Consider the following 14,102-nt stretch of genomic DNA (forward strand, 5'->3'; position numbering starts at 1 on the left):
GCCAAACTTTGACATAGTAAAGATCAAAAGAGAAAAGGGATCTTTAGATCTGATACGTAGATGGTGCTCAAACCTGCAGCAAGGAAATGGTTTGCAGAAAAACTATATGCTTAAGAGTGAATAAAAATAATGAGTGTGCTAGTTGAAAAAAAAAAAAACAATACCATGCCAATACTGCTTCTATGAAAAGGGCATCAGGACCAGAGGTCATGAAGAGATCTTGGAGATGACCTACCCTTACCCATCTATTCTGCTGATGAAGAAGCCAAGGCCCAGAGAGTGAAAGGGGCATAAAGCAGGGTTGACCTGCCCCATTAATGGCAGCCACCACATAGCACAGTTGGATGGTTAACGTCAATATGGCGCTTGGAAAATAAAATGTGGTGCATGGAGGTCGACAACGTCTTTTAGTAAAACAAACAAACTTATTAGTAATAGGAGAGGCATAGACCATTTGGTTCAGAATCAATGAGATAAAGCCATGAAGCAGTGGACTGAGTCCCTCACCACTTCCCTCTGGATAGAATAAATATCAAACTCATGCCATTCTCTGAATCTGAGCTTTATATATATATAAGTTAGATGAATTATTGCATGACTTTGTACATATTTGAAAGTGAGTATGTGGTGGTGGTTTAGTAGATAAGTCATGTCCAACTATTGCAACCTCATGGACTATATAGCCTGCCAGGCTCCTCTGTCCATGGGATTTCCCAGGCAAGAATACTGGAGTGGGTTGCCATTTCCTTCTCCAGGGGATCTTCCCAACCCAGGAGTTGAACCTGTGTCTCATGCATTGCAGGCAGATTCTTTACCCCTAAGCTACCAGGGAAGCATAAATTGTTTCAAAACCCTCTTTTTTTCAGATTTTTACATGAGTCTTACTCATGGTCTGTCCACATTTCTGTCAAGTAGTCATTAAATCATTGAGAAGTTTGAATCTCTAGTCAGTAGTCCTGTTGTGTGATCATTCATAGAAATAGATAGTTTCTTGATTAAAGCTAGGGTTGACTTAGAAGTTAGTATTAGAGACTAAAAGCAAAAGAATCTACATCAAAGATGAGATTCAATTCTGAAAGATTCTTGAGCCACTAAAAAGTTTACCCAGGATCCCAGAGCTAGTCTAACCTTAAGTGAGAAAACAGTGCAAGTTCATCTGACTTATTCCTTCTGGAGAAAGGAGTAGCATGCCTCTTTTTAAAAAAACAGAAAAAGAATCTTCAAGAAAAAATGCTAAAGTTTTCATTAGCTTGCTTTTCACAAATGTGGAACCACCTTTAACTGGCATCATAACTTGCTTCCTCCAGAAGTCTATTGTGATTTTCTACAGGGATGCCTTTTTGATCATTTGAAACCTTTTGCAGAGAATCAGTATTAAGGAATAATGAACTTCATCTGCTGCAGGTTGTCTCTTCATTTTTAGACAATTCTTATTTTGGAGAAGATGCAAGAAATTGTGCTGTTTATAAGGCAAATAAAACATTGCTACCCTCATACTGTGGTTCCAAACGTGAATGGATATGCAAAATTCCAAGAGGTAAAAATATTAAGATCTTTACTATTTGTTTGCTTTCTAATCATCTATAGCATTTTCCCAAGGCAACAGTTACAGAGGTCTAAAATTTAAGCAGCCCGGACCACAGTACTAACAACCTTCATGATGAACCAGATTGCACCATTTTAGCAAAAAGTGTATATCATGGTGGAATGAGAAAAAATGACACCAGTGTAGTATGCTAAGTTCCTGGGAAATGAAGATTAACCACCCATGATGTGGAGTATTGTATTTTGCAAGTACAACCTGGAATAAATGTCACTGTGACATTACAAACAAACAAAATTACTTACCAGATGAGTGAGTGAAAGCACCAGCACAGTGTGTGACACACAAAAGGCTCTCAATAAGTGTTCACAACCTTTTTTCTTTAACCAGAGGTCTCTCTTGAGCCTCTTCTTCAAGTAGGAGAACTGATCACTTTCCAAACAACATCTGGTTCTCAATAATCTTTTAAAAAGCAAAGTCCAAAATATTGTGTTTAGGCCTGAAGTAATTCAGAGATAGTACATCTGTAAATAAACATCACTCACACTGGCTTGCTTTTACTTTACAGATGTGAGACCCAAGGTTCCACCCTGGTATCAGTATGGTAAGAAGTATTCCTTAATTTCTAACTTTGCTGCTTTATACCGTTACTCTGTTATTACATAGCACCAATGGAGTTACTCTTTTCTTGTGTCAATTGAGAACTAATTTGTTCAAATTAACCATTAATAAATAATCAAACTAGGGACTTCTTTTGTGGTCCAGTGAATAAGACTCGACTCTCCCAATACAAGAGGCCCTGGTTTCATCCCTGGTCAGGGAGCTAGATTCCACATGCCGCAACTAACTAATGATCCTGCATGCCACAACAAAGATGGGAGATCCCGCATGCCACAACTAAGACTCAGTGCAGCCAAATAAATACACACATATTTTTTTAAATAAAAATGTCATTAAATATTACTAAAGACTAATATCATAGCTTAACTCCATTTTTATGGCACATGATTTTAAAATATGCATCTAGCCCAGACTTTGGAATATACATGTTTCATATATGAAAGAGACCTGTGAAAATAAGTAAACTGTATACTTATGTATGTGTAGGAGTAGGTGTATTCACACATATTTTCTTAATGTTGAGTGACTAAATCACACATGTGAGGTCAATCATAGCACACCCTATTTAAGTTTGCATTACATTGCTCAATAATTGTTGTATCACTTCCATTGCTTATTTCTCTTTCAGATGCACCCTGGCTCTTTTATCAGGATGCAGAGTACCTTTTTCATATTTCTGCCTCGGAATGGTCCTCCTTTGAGTTTGTCTGTGGCTGGCTGCGCAGTGATATTCTCACTATTCATTCTGCACATGAACAAGAATTCATCCACAGCAAAATAAGAGCGGTACTTAAATTCAATTAACTATGAGAAACTCAAAGCTTAACTCCTTCTTCAGTCCTTGAGGGATTTTGTTTTCAAAAGACTTCAGACATTAATTTGTTTCATTGAAAGTCTTAGATTTTTAAGAATTGTTTTTCTTCCTGTTACAAAGATTTAGAGAAAATAATGGAAACACAGGTTTACTATGCTCATCAGTTATTTCACTTCTCATGCTCTTTTAGCAACAAGGACGAGTGAGTAGCATTTTATTGTTTTGTGAGGTTCATTCCGACATACAATGCATATTTATTCTAAATCTACTATTCTAGGGACTGAGGTTTTATCAGTGCTTACAATAGACCAAAATCCTTGCCCACCTGGAGCTTATAGTATAGTCTAGGAAGGAAGACTGCAAGCAATACAAGTAAATAGAACTACATAGAATTTTAGAAAAAGATAAGTGGATAGATGCATGCAGGAAGATAAAGCACTGATGAGGGACAAGGACTACTAGGAGATGCATGCTGTTTTAAAATTCCAAATTTTACTTATAAGAGTACAATATTTTTTAGACTCTATACAGAAAATGATAAGGAGTGGTTCTACATTTCAACTTCAGATAAAGACTGGACTTAATGCTTTGAGAAGCTAGGCTAATTAGAAAGGAGCATGCAAAATCTGTTAAATATGAAATAGACTACCAAGGAATAGTGTCAGGTTTTCAGTGTATTTCTTCAGCAAGCATTTATTGAGCATTAGCTTTGTCTCAGGCCCTGTGGTATTTGTCAAGGACACAAAAATGTCAAGGACACAAAAATGAGATACAGTCAGTGTCTTTAAAAAGTTGGAAATAACACGATGTAGTAAGAGAAAAGAGAGCAGTCAGTACAAATTACCAAGGGGCACCAGGGAGGAACAACCTCATTCTTCATTTTCCCTAGGAAACTGTTAAAGGTAAGAGAGAGCTTTTTTTTCTTTTTCCATAATTTAACATTATTTCATGGTCTCCAGGAATCCTTTATTGCTCTATCATATTTTCATATGTTTGTAAGTAACTGTCAAAATGAAATTCTATGTTAAAGCATCATTGACTTATAAGAGAAATGTCTTCCCTCACATCTCATAGGGCTTTCCTGTCTCTGTAATTCTCTTTGATACATTGAGGAGGATGCAGGTTGGGTCCACTACTGAGTTTTGACGGAAAAGCCAGGAACCAGAGGGGTTAGGTGACGACTGCACTGCCCCGCAGAGACACAGTGGCAGATCAACCAGGAGAACAGGATATTCCCTATATCGGTTCATGCATTGTATTACTACTCTTCATCTCCTACAAATGGAACACTCAAGTCAAAACCAGAACATTAAGTATCAAGCAGTTATATATCACGACCTCAGAAAATACATTTGTTTCTTTAGCTAGACGGCAGAGGCAGACTCCTTGCCCCAAGTGGCAGTAATAAGAGACCACATGAATGGCTAAAAACCAATCTATCAACATGCAAAGGGCACATCCCAAGAGGAAGTGATAATTGGCCAATACTTACTGTAACAGTGTCAAGTACTGCGAAACACTAATGTTTAATGGCATTCAATCTTTCTAAGGACTCTCTGTGGGAAGTCTGTCATCAGCAGATTTTACAGTTGAGGAAGCTAAGACTCTAAAGTGGTGAAACAACTTTGTTACACAGCAGCTGGGTAGTGGAATTTGGAAGTGAACCCAAGTCATCTGACTCACAAGGTCATTTTCAAAAACCGCTGTGGGCAGTAGAACAGCATATGCGTTACATTAAAACAATCCATCCTCCGAAAGACAGCACTTGTATATTGTTGCTGAGAATGTAAATTGGTGCAGCCACTATGGAAAACAGCACAAAGCTTCCTCGAAGAATCCAGCAATTCCACTCCTAGGTATATATCTGAAAAACATAAATACACTAATTTTAAAAGATACATGCACCCCAATGTTCATCAGTCAGTTCAGTTCAGTTGCTCGGTCCTGTCCGACTCTTTGCTACCCCATAGCCTGCAGCACGCCAGGCTTTCCTGTCCATCACCAACTACCAGAGCTTGCTCAAACTCATGTCCATTGAGTTGTTGATGCTATCCAACCATCTCATCCTCTGTCATCCCCTTCTCCTCCTGCCTTCAATCTGTCCCATCATCAGGGTCTTTTCAGATGAGTCAGTTCTTCACAACAGGTGGCCAAAGTATTGGAGTTTCAGCTTCAGCATCAGTCCTTCCAATGAATATCTGGGATTGATTTCCTTTAGGATTGACTGGTTGGGTCTCCTTGCAGTCCAAGGGACTCTCAAAGAGTCTTCTCCAACACCACAGGTCAAAAGCATCAATTCTTCGGTGCTCAGCTTTCTTTATGGACCAACTCTCACATCCATACATGACTACTGGAAAAACCATAGCCTTGACTAGATGGACCTTTGGGGGCAAAGTAAATATCACTGCTTTTTAATGTGCTGTCTAGGTTGGTCATAGCTCTTCTTCCAAGGAGCAAGCATCTTTTAATTTCATGGCTGCAGTCACCATCTGCAGTGATTTTGGAGCCCAAGAAAATAAAGTCTATCACTGCTCCTATTGTTTTCCCATCTATTTGCCATGAAGTGATGGGATTGGATGCCATGATCTAGTTTTGTGAATGTTGAATTTTAAGCCAGCTTTTTCACTCTCCTCTTTCACTTTCATCAAGAGGTTCTTTTGTTCCTCTTTGCTCTCTGCCACAAGGGTGGTGTCATCTGCATATATGAGGTTATTGATATTTGTCCCGGCAATCTTGATTCCAGGTTGTGGTTCATCCAGCCTGGCATTTCTTATGATGTACTCTGCATAGAAGTTAAATAAGCAAGGTGACAATATACAACCTTGACGTACCCTTTTCCCAATTTGGAACCAGTCCGTTGTTCCATGTCCAGTTCTAACTGTTGCTTCTTGACCTGCATACAGATTTCTCAGGAGGCAGGTCAGGTGGTCTGGTATTCCCATCTCTTTTAGAATTTTCTACAGTTTGTTGTGATCCAGTCAAAAGCTTTAGCGTAGTCAATGAAGCAGAAGTAGATGTTTTTCTGGAATTCTCTTGCTTTTTCTATGATCCAGTGGATGTTGGCAATTTGAACTCTGGTTGCTCTGCCTTTTCTAAATCCAGCTTGAACATCTGGAAGTTCTCAGTTCACATACTGTTGAAGCCTGGCTTGGAGAATTTTGAGCATTACTTTGCTAGTGTGTGAGATGAGCGCAATTTTGCGGTAGCTTGAACATTCTTTGGCATTGCCTTTCTTTGTAATTGGAATGAAAGCTGACTTTTCCTGTCCTGTGGCCACTGCTGCTGAGTTTTCCAAATTTGCTGGCGTATTGAGTGCAGCACTTTAACAGTATCATCTTTTAGGATTTGAAATAGCTCAGCTGGAATTCCATCACCTCCACTAGCTTTGTTCATAGTGATGCTTCCAAAGGCCCACTTGACCTCACACTCCAGATGTCTGGCTCTAGGTGAGTGATCACAGCATCATAGTTATCTGGGTCATTAAGATCTTTTTTGTTAGTTCTTTTTTTTTTTAAATTAGTTTATTTTCTATTTTTTAACTTTAAAATATTGTATTTGTTTTGCCATATATTGAAATGAATCCACCATGGGTGTACATGTTTTCCCCTTCCAGAACCCCCCTTCCACCTCCCTCCCCATCCCATCCCTCCAGATCATCCCAGTGCACCAGCCCTGAGCACCCTGTATCATGTGTTGAACCTGGACTGGCGATTCGTTTCACATATGATAATTTACATGCTTCAGTGCCATTCTCCCATATCATCTTGCCCTTGCCCTCTCCCATATAGTCCATAATACTGTTCTATTTATCTGTGTCTCTTTTGATGTCTCACATACAAGGTTATCTTTACCGATTGACTAAATACCATATATATGTGTTAGTATACTGTACTGGTGTTTTTCTTTCTGGCTTACTTCACTCTTTATAATAAGCTCCAGTTTCATCCACCTCATTAGAACTGATTTGAATGTATTCTTTTTAATGGCTGAGTAATATTCCATTGTGTATATGTACCACAGCTTCCTTATCCATTCATCTGCTGATGGGCATCTAGGCTGCTTCCATGTCCTGGCTATTATAAACAGTGCTGTGATGAACATTGGGGTACATGTGTCTCTTTCAATTCTGGTTTCCTCAGTGTGTATGCCCAGCAGTGGGATTGCTGGGTCATATGGCAGTTCTATTTCCAGTTTTTTGAGGAATCTCCACACTGTTCTCCATAGTGGCTGTACTAGTTTACATTCCCACCAACAGTGTAAGAGGGTTCCCTTTTCTCCACACCCTCTCCAGCATTTATTGCTTGTAGTCTTTTGGATAGCAGCCATTCTGACGGGCGTGAAATGTACCTCATTGTGGTTTTGATTTGCATTTCTCTGATAATGAGTGATGTTGAGCATCTTTTCATGTGTTTGTTAGCCATCTGTATGTCTTCTTTGGAGAAGTGTCTGCTTAGCTCTTTGGCTCACTTTTTGATTGGGTCATTTATTTTTCTGGAATTGAGCTGCAGGAGTTGCTTGTATATTTTTGAGATTAATTGTTTGTCCATTGCTTTGTTTGCTACTATTTTCTCCCATTCCGAAGGCTGTCTTTTCACCTTGGTTATAGTTTCTTTTGTTGTGCAAAAGCTTTTAATTTTAATTCGGTCTCATTTGTTTATTTTTGCTTTTATTTCCAATATTCTGGGAGGTGGGTCATAGAGGATCCTGCTGTGGTTTATGTCGGAGAGTGTTTTGCCTATGTTTGCCTCTAGGAGTTTTATAGTTTCTGGTCTTACATTTAGATCTTTAATCCATTTTGAGTTTATTTTTGTGTATGGTGTTAGAAAGTGTTCTAGTTTCATTCTTTTACAAGTGGTTGACCAGTTTTCCCAGCACCACTTGTTAAAGAGATTGTCTTTTCTCCATTGTATATTCTTGCCTCCTTTGTCAAAGATAAAGTGTCCATAGTTGCCTGGATTTATCTCTGGGCTTTCTATTTTGTTCCATTGATCTATATTTCTGTCCTTGTGCCAGTACCATACTGTCTTGATGACTGTGGCTTTGTAGTAGAGCCTGAAGTCAGGCAGGTTGATTCCTCCAGTTCTATTCTTCTTTCTCAAGATTGCTTTGGCTATTCGAGGTTTTTTATATTTCCATACAAATTGTGAAATTATTTGTTCTAGTTCTCTGAAGAATACCGTTGGAAGCTTGTTAGGATTGCATTGAATCTATAGATTGCTTTGGGTAGTATACTCATTTTCACTATATTGATTCTTCCGATCCATGAACACGGTATATTTCTCCATCTATTTGTGTCCCCTTTGATGTCTTTCACCAGTGTTTTATAGTTTTCTGTATATAGGTCTTTTGTTTCCTTAGGTTGATATATTCCTAAGTATTTTATTCTTTTCGTTGCAATGGTGAATGGAATTGTTTCCTTAATTTCTTTTTCTGTTTTCTCGTTGTTAGTGTATAGGAATGCAAGGGATTTCTGTGTGTTAATTTTATATCCTGCAACTTTACTATATTCATTGATTAGCTCTAATAATTTTCTGGTAGAGTCTTTAGGGTTTTCTATGTAGAGGATCATGTCATCTGCAAACAGTGAGAGTTTTACTTCTTCTTTTCCAATCTGGATTCCTTTTATTTCTTTTTCTGCTCTGATCGCTGTGGCCAAAACTTCCAAAACTATGTTGAATAGTAGTGGTGAGAGTGGGCACCCTTGTCTTGTTCCTGATTTTAGGGGAAATGCTTTCAGTTTTTCACCATTTAGGATAATGTCTGCCGTGGGTTTGTCATATATAGCTTTTATTATGTTGAGGTATGTTCCTTCTATTCCTACTTTTTGGAGGGTTTTTATCATAAATGGATGTTGAATGTTGTCAAAGCCTTTCTCTGCATCTATTGAAATAATCATATGGTTTTTATTTTTCAATTTGTTTATGTGGTGTATTACATTGATTGATTTGTGGATATTGAAGAATCCTTGCATCCCTGGGATAAAGCCCACTTGGTCATGATGTATGATCTTTTTAATATGTTGTTGGATTCTGTTTGCTAGGATTTTGTTAAGGATTTTTGCATCTATGTTCATCAGTGATATTGGCCTGTAGTTTTCTTTATTTGTAGCATCTTTGTCAGGTTTTGGTATTAGGGTGATGGTGGCCTCGCAGAATGAGTTTGGAAGTTTACCTTCCTCTGCAATTTTCTGGAAGAGTTTGAGTAGGATAGGTGTTAGCTCTTCTCTAAATTTTTGGTAGAATTCACCTGTGAAGCCTGGGCTTTTGTGTGCTGGAAGATTTCTGATTACAGTTTCAATTTCTGTGCTTGTGATGGGTCTGTTGAGATTTTCTATTTCTTCCTGGTTCAGTTTTGGGAAGTCGTACTTTTCTAAGAATTTGTCCATTTCTTCCAAGTTGTCCACTTTATTGGCATATAGTTGCTGATAGTAGTCTCTTATGATCCTTTGTATTTCTGTGTTGTCTGTTGTGATCTCTCCATTTTCATTTCTAATTTTGTTGATTTGATTCTTCTCCCTTTGTTTCTTGATGAGTCTGGCTAATGGCGTGTCAATTTTATTTATCTTCTCAAAGAACCAGCTTTTGGCTTTGTTGATTTTTGCTATGGTCTCTTTTGTTTCTTTTGCATTTATTTCTGCCCTTGTTAGTTCTCCTGTGTATTCTTGCCACCTCTTCTTAATATCTTCAGCTTCTGTTAGGTCCATACAATTTCTGTCTTTTACTGTGCCTATCTTTGTATGAAATGTTTTCCTGGTATCTCTAATTTTCTTGAGGAGATCTTTATTCTTTTTCATTCTATTATTTTCCTCTGTTTCTTTCCACTGATCACCTAGGAAGGCTTTCTTACCTCTCCTTGCTATTCTTTGGAACTCTGCATTCAAATGGGTATATCTTTCCTTTTCTTCTTGGCGCTTTAATTCTCTTCTTTTCCCAGCTATTTGTAAGGCCTCCTCAGACAACCTTTTTGCCTTTTTGCATTTCTTTTTCTTGGGGATCGTTTTGATCACAGCCTCCTATACAATGTTATGAACCTCCATCTGTAGTTCTTCAGTCACTCTATCAGATCTAATCCCTTGAATCTATTTGTCACTTCCAGTGTATAATCATAAGGGATTTGATTTAGGTCATACCTGAATGGTCTAGTAGTTTTCCCTACTTTCTTCAACTTAAGTCTGAATTTGGCAATAAGGAGTTCATGTTCTGAGCCACAGTCAGCTCCCTGTCTTGTTTTTGCTGACTATATATAGCTTCTCCATCTTTGGCTGCAAAGCAGATAATCAATCTGACTTTGGTATTGACCAATCTGGTGATGATCATGTGTAAAGTCTTCTCTTGTGTTGCTGGAAGAGGGTATTTGCTATGACCACTGTGTTCTCTTGGCAAAATTCTGTTAGTCTTTGCCATGCTTCATTTTGTACTCCAAGGCCAAACTAGCTTATTACTCCAGGTATCTTTTGACATGTACTTTTGCATTCCAGTCCCCTATGATGAAAAGGACATCTTTTTCTGGTGTTGGTTCTACAATGTCTTGTAGGTCTTCATAGAACCATTCACCTTTAGCTTCTTTGGCATCAGTGATTGGGGCATAGACTTAGATTACTGTGATATTGAATGGTTTGCCTTGGAAACAAACAAGAGATCATTCTGTCATTTTTGAGATTGCACCTAAGTACTGCATTTTGGACTCTTTTGTTGACTATGAGGCCTCCTACATTTCTTCCAAGGGATTCGTGCCCACAGTAGTAGATGTAATGGTCATCTGAATTAAATTTGCCCATTCCAGTCCATTTTAGTTCACTGATTCCTAAAATATTGATGTTCACTCTTGCCATCTCCTGTTTGACCACTTCCACTTTACCTTGATTCATGGACCTAACATTCCAGGTTCCTATGCAATATTGTTCTTTATAGCACTGGACTTTACTTCTGTCATCAATCACATCCACAACTGGGTGTTGTTTTTGCTTTGGCTCAGCCTCTTCATTCTTTACTGAGCCCTTCTCCAGTAGCATATTGGGCACCTACCAACCTGGGGAGTTCTTTCAGTGTCATATCTTTTTGCCTTTTTATATTTTTCATGGGATTCTCAAGTCAAGAATACTGATGTGGTTTGCCATTCCCTTCTCCAGTGGACCACGTTTTGTCAGTAGCCAAGATAGGAAAATAATCTAAGTGTCCATCAACAGATAAATGGATAAAGTTGTGTCATATATATACAGTGGAATATTAGTCATAAAAAGAATGAAACTTTGCCATTTGCAACAGCATGTATGGACCAAGAGGGTATTGTGCTTCATGAAGTAAGTCAGAGAAAGATAAATACTGTGTGTTATCACTTACATGTGGAATGTAAAAAATAAAACAGATGATGAATATAACAAAACAGAAACAAACTCATAGATACAGAAAATGAACTAGTGTTGATCAGTGGGGAGAAAAAAAGGGGAGGGGCAAGATAAGGGTAGAGGATTAAGAAGTATAACCTACTATGTATAAAATAAATAAGCTTCAAGGATATATTATACATCACAGGGAAATATAGCCATTATTTTATAATAAATTTAGTGGAGTATAATCTGTAAAAAATTTTGAATCGCTATGTTATACACATGAAACTAATATAATATTGTAAATGAACTATATCTCAATTTTTTAATTAATTAAAAATAAAATAATATAAAATCCCTCCCCAAATGATAGCTGCCAGCTCTGTCTCAGACATGATCAGTGAAGGACTTCTTTGATCCTTCCAGCAGAGCTTAGGCCTTTGGAGAACCTCTGTACTCTTCTCTCTTCACTTTTTCCTTAATTCACTCTCAGTCTTTGGTGGTTGGGAAGCCAATGGGAATGGCAGAGTTAATACCTCTCATGGAATGGAATAGAAAAACCCCATGGGCTTAGCTATTTAAGAAGGCATAGCCAGTGCCATGATCTAGAGTTGAGGATTAGATCTAGTGATCCCAAACCGGACAAACCCTGTGGTGTCTTGGATGGTAAAAGTGTTACCCAGCCTATGACCATGTTGATACAGAATGTTCTTTCAGTATTACAGGTGAGTGGCTGACTGATCCAACACCACAGTGTGCTACAGAAGGAAGTTATTAGAGAGAAAAGGATGGGGAGACACAAATGGGGCAAGGGAGCCAAAGGGAATGGGTATCAATTTAGAGAAAAGAATGCTGTATATTTCTAAAGCAGTTCTTCCTCCTGCATAATTTGTAGCTATTAGACAATTTTTGTTCAAGATAGTGGTAGTATTTATGGTGACCTACATTTCTTAGGTCGGTCCAGAAGTTTTTGATGAGGCACTAAACATGTAGCAGTCATACCACTCATTTTTGTGGCATACCTATCCTATAATTGCAGGAAGAATAGAAGTAATTAAATATTTTTAAAGTTACATAGGTATTGTATAGCTTCTCTACAAGGAATAGTAACTCAGAAATACGAAAGACAAAAATATCATTCTTTTGGGGAGTAGAAGAACTAATTATTGAAAAAGAAAGCTGGATGCAGTTTTTTAAAAGTCTGAAGAATTTTTTTAATAGAATGTTTCCATCTTGGAAAAGTGATGAGGCATAATTTCCTCTTTGACTAACAGAAGACCACAAGGCATGATCAGAGGGAACTTTTGAGAACAAATTTTTTGAGTCATCTTTTTGGTCAGATCAATGCCAAAAAAATAAAAACAATGAGCATTTTACAAGTTGGTTGACAAGAACTAATATTGTTATGCTGTGTTGTGCAATAAATATTTGCATTTCAAAATTGTAATTAACTCTTATTTTTTCAATTTTATTTCAAAAAATTTCTAACAAAAATATATCAAATCTATTAGTCATCTCCCAAAATCTGGTGTTTTAAATCCTTAAAATAATTTGGTTTTGCTATTTTTATGGAAACATTTTAAGAGATAACAGATTGCTCTCCCTTATATTGCTTTGTAGATTAGTATATTGGATATTACTGTGGGTTATTTGTGTATCATAAGTGTTCTTCCCATATGATGCTATCTATAATGAATGCTTGTAACAAAACATAATTGATATTATGAAGTCCATGGTTGTATCACATTTTTTATACAAAAGAATACTAGTATCTTTTATTGTTGTGGTTTTACACCTAAACTGAAATTCACATCTATTTTTCACATTGGATTTTTCACTCTGGGCGTCTTCTAACTTGACCTACGAAGTTCTGTCCCATGTCACAACAGGTTGTGATGTACCATGTGGAGGATTACCATGCTATAATTGAGGTGGTAATAAATATGCCACTTAAGATGCGGCAGTTGTAATTTTTCTTTAGAGATGCTTAATTGGGGCAATGAACAATCAGACCATGATTTCCACTGTTGTTGCACACGAGACCTCTTTAGATTGAATGAAATGGTTGTGGTTTTCCCACTGAGTTCACAGCCAGTCTCCATGGACCCATTCCAAAGGCTGACAATAGGAGCCTAAATTCAGCATGTAAGAACATGTCTATGAAACAACACCTCAGGGAGCCAAAATTACAGTTGCTCCATCTTGCATTATTCACAAATTGCTGATATGGCAGACAGCCACACTGGTTAAGGAGTAAAAATACTTGTGTATAAATTAGAATGTTAGAGAGCTATTAGGTTCTGTTGCATGATGACTTGAAATTCACATGGAAAAATGCATCTCCAAGTCTTTACAGAAGAAATCAAAGTGAAAATTTAAATGTATAATGCCTTCAAATTAACAGGTCTTTAGCATAAAAAATTAAGTTACATTTCACACACAGCACACACACAATAAAGAATATTGATTTCGAGGCCTTAGAGAAATTCTTAATGCCTCTTCTTCCTTTATAGTTGAAGAGGGAATTTCAATTTCTTGGGTCATAAGTCCAATATTACATCTGGTCTAATGTGTGTATGCACATGCATGTCTATGATGTTTCAAGTTTATTCTTTATTGTACTGAGATCTGTGTGATAAATAATGGCATAAATTAATAAAATATAGAAAGGATAATTTTCTAGTTGTCAAACACTGGAAATACTGCAGTATTCTTTTGTCCTATACTGTAGTTTCCATTTGAATGGGGGAGAGTGCTAATACTGACAATCAGACTAATGCCTAAAATACAAGTTCTTT

The 14,102-nt window shown here is 37.4% G+C and overlaps 1 protein-coding gene and 1 long non-coding RNA gene across 3 annotated transcripts in view; one reads left to right on the plus strand and one right to left on the minus strand.

Annotated features, from left to right (window-relative positions):
- PLA2R1 (phospholipase A2 receptor 1) overlaps nucleotides 1–14,102 on the plus strand; it is a 126,995-nt gene that overhangs the window by 84,306 nt on the left and 28,587 nt on the right. For both annotated transcript variants that reach the window (XM_081582807.1, XM_081582808.1), the window contains 3 exons: nucleotides 1,405–1,537; nucleotides 2,112–2,147; nucleotides 2,793–2,950. In XM_081582807.1, coding sequence (XP_081438933.1) covers nucleotides 1,405–1,537; nucleotides 2,112–2,147; nucleotides 2,793–2,950 — 327 coding nt within the window. The remainder of the gene's footprint in view (nucleotides 1–1,404; nucleotides 1,538–2,111; nucleotides 2,148–2,792; nucleotides 2,951–14,102) is intronic.
- LOC145542927 (uncharacterized) overlaps nucleotides 3,176–14,102 on the minus strand; it is a 90,994-nt gene continuing 80,067 nt past the window's right edge. Inside the window, exon 5 of the long non-coding RNA XR_014080271.1 lies at nucleotides 3,176–4,842. This is a non-coding gene — a long non-coding RNA (uncharacterized LOC145542927). The remainder of the gene's footprint in view (nucleotides 4,843–14,102) is intronic.

The sequence above is a fragment of the Giraffa tippelskirchi genome, chromosome 3, assembly GCF_054371585.1.
Source record: "Giraffa tippelskirchi isolate mGirTip1 chromosome 3, T2T-mGirTip1v1.2.pri, whole genome shotgun sequence".
In the NCBI taxonomy this organism is placed as follows: Eukaryota; Metazoa; Chordata; class Mammalia; order Artiodactyla; family Giraffidae; genus Giraffa; species Giraffa tippelskirchi.